Raw genomic sequence first — 9,304 nt, forward strand, 5'->3', positions numbered from 1 at the left:
AGCCACTCACCCCCCACGCCCGCCTTCTGCTGGGAGATGTAGGACTCCAAGCGCAAGCGGAAGCGGTTCTCGCCCCCTAGACGGCCGTGCGTGCCGTCGTCCACCAGGAAGAAGGCTGAGTAGTTGTAGTCCAGGGGAAACTGGACCCCATCCTTCGGGTCGTGGTGCCAATCATACCGCACAGGAAACGAGCCCTAAGGGAAAAATGGCCAGATCAGAGCGCCTCTGAGTCAGGGCCAGAAGGACAGACACAAGCCCCACCTCCTCCCTCAGACGCAGAGTCCAGCCCCCAGCTCCTCCTCCCTTAGACCCAGGAGTCCAGGCCCCCAGCCCCTCCTCCCTCAGACCTGGAGTCCAGGCCCCAGCCCCTCCTCCCTCAGACCCGGGAGTCCGGGCCCCCAGCCCCTCCTCCCACAGGCCTGGAGTCCAGGCCCCAGCCCCTCCTCCCTTAGACCTGGAGTCCAGGCCCCAGCCACTCCTCCCTCAGACCAGAGAGTCCAGGACCCCCAGCCCCTCCTCCCTCAGACCCGGGAGTCCAGGACCCCCAGCCCCTCCTCCCTCACACCCGGGAGTCCAGGACCCCCAGCCCCTCCTCCCTCGGACCCAGGAGTCCAGGCCCCAGACCCTCTTTTTCGAAGTCCCTGGGTCATACCTTGGGGTTGATGAGGATGTCTCTTTTCTGGATCACACCCCAGGGGGCCACACCCATGGCCACCACCTTGGTGCCCCCAGTGCTGGCCGTCTGATGGTCGCGCACAGCCACGCCAACGTGCCGGCCGATGCCTGTGTGCAGGCCCCCAGTGACAATCCAGGCCCCTACAGACACCAAGGAACACGCAGAGACAGAGGGAGAGAAACCAAGAGTCAGACAGAGACACACACACAGAGACTGGGGGGCGGGGGAGACCCCCAGCATGGCGGGGAGATGGCAGGCAGACCAAGGCCTGGCAGACGGCCCCACCCCCTCGGTCACCTGTGCTCTGGGCAGCCCGCACCAGCCCACGACGCAGCAGGTCCTGCAGCCAGGTCTGGAGGACGGGGCCCCCTGATCCCCCCAGCACTGACACCACCAGGTTCGGGGCACGGAAGCCCCACGTGCGTGTGACCAGACTATAAACTGTAGCTGGATCTGTTCGGTCAGAGAGCCGGAGAAACTGTGGATACATGGGGGGGGACACAGGGAGGGGACAGAGACTCAGAGAGACAGGGACAGAGGCCCAGAGAGAGAGGGAGACAGAGACCAGAGAGAGAGGGGGACAGAGACCCAGAGAGAGAGGGGGACAGAGACCCAGAGAGAGGGGGACAGAGGTACAGAGAGGCGGCAGCACAGAGACCCAGAGAGAAAGGGGAACAAACACTCCGAGACAGAGGGGGACAGAGACCTAGAGAGATGGGGACAGAGACCCAGAGAGAGGGACACAGAGACAGAGGGAGACCGAGACGCAGAGGCACAGAGACCGAGAGAGGAAGGGGATCGCGTCGGAGAGAAGACAGGTGGGGTGCAGGGGACACAGAGAGCAAAGACAGGATGGGTGGAGGGGCAGCGTTCGGGGGTCCCGGCTCGACTCTGAGCCCTGAGCATGCAGCCCTCCAGCACCCAGGCCCGCAGACAGGCCTGCCTCACATGGCTGTGCCTTCGGGTGGCCCCCAGGAAGTCCAGCTCTCCGTAGGCGTCGGTGGGCTTCTCCGTGGTGTGCACATCGCTGTCCCACACGGTCACCACGGCTGCCCCAAAGGCGTCCTCCGTGGCCACGGCAGGGTGGGCGGTCCGGGGGCGCCCACACTGGCACAAGGTCCCTCTGGGGGTTCGAGGATGGAGTGTGAACCTAGGGCTGCCCTCCCTGCCCCAGCATTCTGTTGCGTGTTCATACTTCTGTCGAGGGGCTGTCTATACTGACCCCATATCCAGAGGCAGTCAGAGTCCGCTCTGCCCCTGACCCTGGCTCCGACTGCCCCAGGGAGAGACTGGAGTCGAGGATAATCCCCCTTCCCCACGAGAAGGAAGCCAGTGACTCCAGAAAGTCTGAGCATGAAGAGGTCTGTCACTGTCACCTGCAGAGCCTCAAGTGAAAGGGAGACGCCCATCGGGAGTGTCCTCACCATCCCCCATCCACACACGTGGTGCTCACCATGGAAAGGAAAATCCAGGCTGGGTGCGGTGGCTCACGTCTGTAATCCCAGCACTTTGGGAGGCCAAGGCGGGTGGATCACCTGAGGTCAGGAGTTCGAGACCAGCCTGGCCAACATGATGAAACCCCATATCTACCAAAAATACAAAAATTAGCTGGGCATGATGGCAGGCACCTATAATCCCAGCTACTCAGGAGGTCGAGGCAGGGGACTCACTTGAACCCGGGAGGCAGAGGTTGCCGTGAGCCGAGATTGTGCCATTGCACTCCAGCCTGGGCAACAGAGCAAGACTCCGTCTAAGAAAAAAAGAAAAAGAAAAGAAAAGAAAGATCCAGGGAGTAACTCAGGGAGAGCCCACGTGCTAGGGGCAGGGGCGGCTGTGTGACTCTGGGTGAGCGGCTTCACCTCTCTGAGCCTAGATTTCCTCCTCTGATGAAAAGACAGTAATAGCGCAGCCTACTCCACGGAGCTATGAGGAGCCAGGGAAAGAACGCAGTTTTCTGAAATGAGACTCACATGCCAGAGTCCCAGCCAGAGGCAACGCGATGCGAACTTCACACAGCTTTAAATAACCTTGAATAACGCAGCAAGAAAGTCATTCCTTTTTCAGTTCTCCTGACGACCGTCAAGGAGAGAAGCTGAGCCGGGTGCCAGAATATTTTTGAATGCCTAACCCTTTGCTACTCTTTTTCAGGAGAAAAGCAGGCCTCGGGCTCAAAAACCTGAGCGGGCAACAGCCATCTAGCTAGGAGGGAAACACCTTTGTTTGCTTTTCATTGTGTTTAGCTTGTGTGGCTTCTTTCTGTTTGCAGCAAATAGAAGAAGTTTTCCATTTATGGTGATCACATAAAAAACTTTCTCCTGCCTAAAAAAATGCACAAGTTGGCCGGGTGCAGTGGCTCATGCCTGTAATCCCAGCACTTTCGGAGATCGAGGAGGGTGAACGACCTGAAGTCAGGAGTTCGAGACCAGCCTTGCCAACATGGTGATGGTGAAATCCTGTCTCTACTTAACAAATCAAAAATTAGCTGGGCGTGGCGTCGAGCACCTGTAATCTCAGCTACTCGGGAGGCTGAGGCAGGAGAATCACTTGAACCTGGGAGGCGGAGGTTGCAGTGAGCTGAGATCACACCATTGCACTCCAGCCTGAGTGAAAAAAGCAAAGCTCTGTCTCAAAAAAAAAAAAAAAAAGAAAAATGAAAGAAGGGATGGAGAAAGAGAAGGAAGGGAGGGAGGGAGGGAGGGAGAGAGGGAGGGAGGAAAAAATGTATCTAATTTCTTTTGTTCCAGATTCCAGAAGGAGTTCAGTTATGGGGGAGACCTGTGAGACCTACGTATTTATGCAAACCGAGTGAGCAGACTTAAGAGCAATTTTGCAGAAGGGATAGCAAAGGTGCCACAAGGATTTCACCAAAGCCCTGAAGACACTAAAGCAGCTGACTGATCCACACACGGAATGAACCAAGCACACGTAGGCCAGGTCCCGGCACAGCGAGAGCTACCTCCAGGGCCCTGGCATGCCTCAGTTTGCCCCCTTTGTCACCTATTTCAGCTCCATCTTTGGACCCCCCAGTTCCCCTACAGCTACTTCCCGGGAAGTTTGCTCTTCTGAGCAAAACTTCAAGGACAGCTGGGCATAATCCCAGCACTTTGGGAGGTCAAGACAGAAGGACTGCTGGAGCCCAGGAGTTTGAGAAGAGCCTGGGCAAAAGAGCAAGACCCCATCCCTGCAAAAAAATTTTTTTAATTAGCCAGGTGTGGTGGTGCAAGCCTGTGGTTCCAGCTACTCAGGAGACCGTAGCAGAAGGATCGCTTGAGCTCAGGAGTTCAAGGCTGCAATAAGCCAGGATCACACCACTGCAGTCCAGCCTGGGTGACAGAGCAAGACCATGTCACTAAAAGTAAAAACAAAAAATAGGCTGGGTGTGGTTGGCCCATGCCTGTTATGCCAGCACTTTGGGAGGCCAAGGCGAGTGGATCACAATGTCAGGAGTTCAAGACCAGCCTGGCCAACATGGCGAAACCGCGTCTCTACTAAAAATACAAAAATTAGTCAGCTGTGGTGGCATGCACCTGTAGTTCCAGCTACTTGGGAGGCTGAGGCAGGAGAATCGCTTGAACTCAGGAGGTGGAAGGTTGCAGTGAGCTGAAACTGCACCATTGCACTCCAGACTGGGTAACAGAGCGAGATTCCATCTCAAAAATAAATAGCTGGGTGAGGTGGCTCACGCCTGTAATCCCAGCAATTTGTGAGGCGGAGGCAGGTGGATCACAAGGTCAGGAGATGGAGACCATCCTGGCTAACACGGTGAAATCCCATCTTTACTAAAAATACAAAAAATTAGCCGGGTGTGGTAGTGCACGCCCGTAGTCCCAGCTAATCGGGAGGCTGAGGCAGGAGAATCACTTGAACCCAGGAGGTGGAGGTTGCAGTGAGCCGAGATGGTGCCACTGCACTCCAGCCTGGGCGACAAGACCAAGACTCCATCTCAAAAAAATATATAAAAATAAATTTAGCCGGGCGCGGTGGCTCAAGCCTGTAATCCCAGCACTTTGGGAGGCCGAGGCGGGTGGATCACGAGGTCAAGAGATCGAGACCATCCTGGTCAACATGGTGAAACCCTGTCTCTACTACAAATACAAAAAATCAGCTGGGCATGGTGGCGTGTGCCTGTAATCCCAGCGACTCAGGAGGCTGAGGCAGGAGAATTGCCTGAACCCAGGAGGCGGAGGTTGCGGTGAGCCGAGATCGCGCCATTGCACTCCAGCCTGGGTAACAAGAGCGAAACTCCGTCTCAAAAAAATAAAAAAAAATAAATTAAAAAAATAAATAAATAAATAAATTTAATTAATTAATTAATTAATTAAAAGGTCTTCAAGGAATGGTCCAGAGCCTATGCATCCAAAACAATAGCCACATGGGGTTCCTTATATCCATGGGGCTCTGTCTGTTCTCATAAGTTAAAATTAAAATCAAATAAACAGTTCAGGCCAGGTGCAGTGGTTCATGCCTGTAATCCCAGCACTTTGGGAGGCCAAGGCGGGCAGATCACCTGATATCAGGAGTTCAGGACCAGTCTAGCCAACATGGTGAAACCCTGTCTCTGTGATCCTTCCCAAAGTGCTGGGATGACGGGTGTGAGCCGCCGCGCTTGGCCTGAAATTGTTCTCGATAAAAACCAGTCATTACCTGCCTGGTCGCATATACAACGGCCCCTATTCAGATCTCATCTGACTGTATCACAAGTGGCTCTGGCCACAGCTGAAGGGCTCTCATTCTGGAAAACCTTTTCCTTGGCAGGGCGCGCCTGCTCCGGTGGCCCTGCTCCCGCCCCGGCTGCTACATGTCTGTCTTGTTTGTGGCTTGCTCTTCCTTTTCACCCCCCTTGAGTGTAGGTATTCCCAATGTGATGCTCACATGATTCCCATGATGATGACATGATACTATATGATTCTCATGATAATTACATGATTCTACATGATTCTCAAACTCAATGCTTGCAGAGGCCAGGTGAGTAACTCAACAGAAAGAAGTAGGCAGGGCCAGGCATGGTGGTTCACGCCTTTAATCCCAGCACTTTGGGAGGCTGAGGTGAGCAGATCACTTGAGGTCAGGAGTTCAAGACCAGCCTGGGCAACACAGTGAAACCCCATCTCTACTAAAAATATAAAAATCAGCCTGGTGTGGTGGCGGGCGCCTGTAACCCCAGCTACTCAGGAGGCTGACACAGGAGAATTGCCTGAATCCAGGAGGCAGAGGTTGCAGTGAGCTGAGATTGTGCCACTGCACTCCAGCCTGGATGACACAGCAAGACTCTGTCTCAAAAAAGAAAAGAAAAAAAAAAAGAAGTAGCCAGGTGTGGTGGCTCACGCCTGTAATTCCAGCACTTTGGTGGGATGAGGCGGGAGGATCGCTTCAGCCCAGGAGTTCGATATCAGTCTGGGCAACACAGGAAGACTAAAAAAAAAAAAAAATACACCTGAGTATTTTCTACAAAAAATTTAAAAATTAGCAAGTCATGGCGGTGGTTCCAGCTGCTGGGGATGCACATGGAGGAGGACTGCTTAAGTCCAGCAGGTCAAGGCTGCAGTGAACCATGATCGTGCCACTCCAGCCTGGACAACAGAGCGAGACCCCATCTTAAAAAAAAAAAAAAAGAGACGGAAAGCAGATATTTTTAAGTGCTTTTTTTTAAAGACGGAGTCTCACTCTGTCGCCCAGGCTGGAGTGCAGTGGCACGAGCTCAGCTCGCTGCAACCTCCACCTCCCAGTTTCAAGAGATTCTCCTGCCTCAGCCTCCCGAGTAGCTGGGATTACAGGCACCCACCACGATGCCCAGCTAATTTTTGTATTTTTTACTAGAAACGGGGTTTTAGCATATTGGCCAGGCTGGTCTCGAACTCCTGACCTCATGACACGCCTGCCTCGGCCTCCCAAAGTGCTGGGATTACAAGCATGAGCCACCGCACCTGGCCTAAACGCTCTTTGAAACACAGACACACACACAACTGGCCATAGAATCACCAGCTTGCAAATCCCCTGACTTGACACGTTTTTTCCCCTGTGACATCTCACCTACTCTCAGTTTCAATTACCATCTACAACTCAGACCTCTCAGATCCTGGACATCAGTCCAGACCTTTCCCAAGTCTCAGTCCCCACACGCCCCCGGGTTCCCCAGGGCCATTCACGCGTACAGAGTCCCACACTACACTCAGCGACCATTTCCCGGGCCTGCTAACGCTCCCGAGTTCTCCATCTCAGGAACAGCCCCGCCGTGTCCCAGTCAGCAGACCACACGTCCATCCGGGAGCCATCCATCGATGGGTGCACCCTCTCTCCCTTGCATCAGTCCCCAAGCTCTACCTTCCTGTCCCCTGAGTCTTTGCCCCGTCCCCTCCTCTCTGTGTCCCAAAAGCTCTGAGCTGGCTCAGGCCACTTCACCTCCTGCTCGGACCCTCTATCCAGCCTCCTGTTCATCTTCTTCCAGCCCCGGAAGGCTTCTCCACACGCAGAGCCAACCCCGCCCCTGAGGTGACACCCCAGCTCCCCTGGACAAGGTCCCAGCCCCTCAGGATGACCTCTGACACCCGGCAAACTCTGGCTGGAGAAGCCCTATCTCTACTAAAAAATAGAAAATCAGCCAGACGTGGTGGCACATGCCTGTAATCCCAGCTACTAGGGAGGCTGAGGCTGAAGAGTCGCTTGAACCTGGGAGGCAGAGGTTGCAGTGAGCTGAGATCATGCCGCTGCACTCCAACCTAGGCAACAAGAGCAAAACTCCGTCTCAGTAAATAAATACATAATCTGGGCATGGCGGTGGGCACCTGTAATCCCAGCAACTTGGGAGGCTGAGGCACAAGAATTGCTTGAACCCAGGAGGTGGATGTTGCAGTGAGCCGAGATCCCAACACTGCACTCTGGCCTGAGCAACAGAGCCAGACTCTGTCTTAAAAAAAAATGCAAAAAACTAGAAAGCCTGAATCCGGTTCAGAGGCCATCACTGAAGGCAGGAGCTCCTGGAGGACGCACACACCCTATCTCGGTCAAGTGGCTTCCCTGGCCACCCAGTACAGGGCCAGGTCAAGAGGCAGTAATAATTGCCACCTCCCAGTGGGAACTGCAGATATTTTCCCATGTTCCGCGCTGGGCACTGTTCCAGGAATATCACAAGCATTAACTTGTTTAATTCTCATAAGAACCCCAGGAGGTCAAGCCTCTTTTTAAGCTCAGATGAGAAACGGGACCCAGAGAGGCGAAATGATTTGCCCAAAGCCACATAGCACGTGTCCTAAGGGAAATCTGAACACTGGCAGGGCCGTTGAATCAGACTAAAGGGACCTCCTCCCTTGGGAGCGCTGAGTGAGGGTTTCTTGCATGGATGGATGAATGAATGAATGAATGAATAAACTAATGAATGAAACAGAAATACCCAAAAGGGAAAGGCAAGAGACACCAAAAATGACACGAAGAGACAGAGACACACAGAAGAGACACTGGGGTGGAAAGAAACAGAACCGAGCTCTGGAGCGTCTACAGGGACCCCGGGCGGGAGAATGGCGAATGGGCAGTGGGGGGGTGTCTACACAGAGCCAAACCCTCCTAGAGGGAGAGTGCCGGCAGGGAACGCCCTTGGGAAGGTCCCTGAGTCCGAGAATGGGGAAAGGGGCGTGACAGGGGCGTGGCCCGTGGTGGGCGTGGCCGTGCGGGCGGGGTCAGCGGGCTGCGGACCCTCCGGGGTCAGTTCCCGGGGCGAACTCCTCACCCCGGATCTGTGGAGTCGACTATGAACGTTGTGCAGGTCTTCTTCCTGAAGATCTTGGGGATCCAGCTCTGGGTACAGGAACAAGTGTCGGGGTGGAAGTGGGGTGGGGGGCACCCCGTTCTGCCCTATGGGACACAGAGCCACCCACCCAGTGCACTCTCCACGGACACAGGAGTCCGGGCCCCGCCTCCGCGCCCTCCTGCTCCAGACTCAGGAGTCTCGACCCCCACGCCCCGGACCCTGGAACCCGGACCCTCCCATCCCCCTCCTGCGTCTGACCCAGGAATCGGGTGTCCAGCGCCCTCCTCACTGAGAACCTGGAGGTGAGGCCCCCAGCTCCGCGCTCCCGCGGACCCCGGTCCGGGGCTCACCTGCTCCTTCTCCGGCAACACCATGCTGCCGCGGCCCCGCAACCTCCTGTAGCCCCGGGCCCCGGCGCTCCCTCCGCCGGCTCCGCTTCCAGACCCGCCCAGGACAAACCGGATCCGCCACTTTCCAGCCCAGCCTGGGCGGGGCGAGGTCTGAGGGGCGGGGAGTCTTGGAGACGCCAAAGCGGGAGGCGGAGAGAGGGCGGGCCCGAGGGGCCGCGATAAAGGGACAGAGGGACCGCTACCTGGGGGGCGCAGAGGCCCGGGCCGGGGGCTGTGGGGAGCGAGAGACACGTAGGGGAGACTCCGAGAGACAGAGCGAGAGGGGGACAGAAGGAGTTGGGGGGTTGGTGGCGGAGAGGGAACAGCGATCAGAAAGGGGGATGCCAGACAGGGAGGGGATATTTTAACCCAAAGAGAGTGAGACAGAGATTAGGGGCAGGGGTCAGGCGGTGGGGCAGCAGGGACCCAGAGATAGACACACAGAGAGAGGGGGGGACAGAGACCCAGGGAGAGAGAGGGGGACAGAGACCCAGAGAG

The 9,304-nt window shown here is 55.8% G+C and overlaps 1 protein-coding gene across 1 annotated transcript; it reads right to left on the bottom strand.

The window, feature by feature from the left end:
* Positions 1-6: 6 nt before the first annotated feature.
* On the bottom strand, positions 7-8,909 carry LOC116547281 (transient receptor potential cation channel subfamily M member 4-like; the record flags this gene model as incomplete). The annotated part of the gene is made up of 6 exons (XM_032273276.1): positions 8,768-8,909; positions 8,397-8,464; positions 1,625-1,799; positions 974-1,154; positions 653-816; positions 7-194 (listed from the first exon to the last, which is right to left on the bottom strand). Coding segments are annotated over exons 1-6 (800 nt in total), but the record flags the coding sequence as incomplete, so codon positions are not given.
* Positions 8,910-9,304: the final 395 nt, after the last annotated feature.

The sequence above is a fragment of the Sapajus apella genome, unplaced genomic scaffold (assembly GCF_009761245.1).
Source record: "Sapajus apella isolate SASKATOON/1434 unplaced genomic scaffold, GSC_monkey_1.0 scaffold2579, whole genome shotgun sequence".
Taxonomy (NCBI): Eukaryota; Metazoa; Chordata; class Mammalia; order Primates; family Cebidae; genus Sapajus; species Sapajus apella.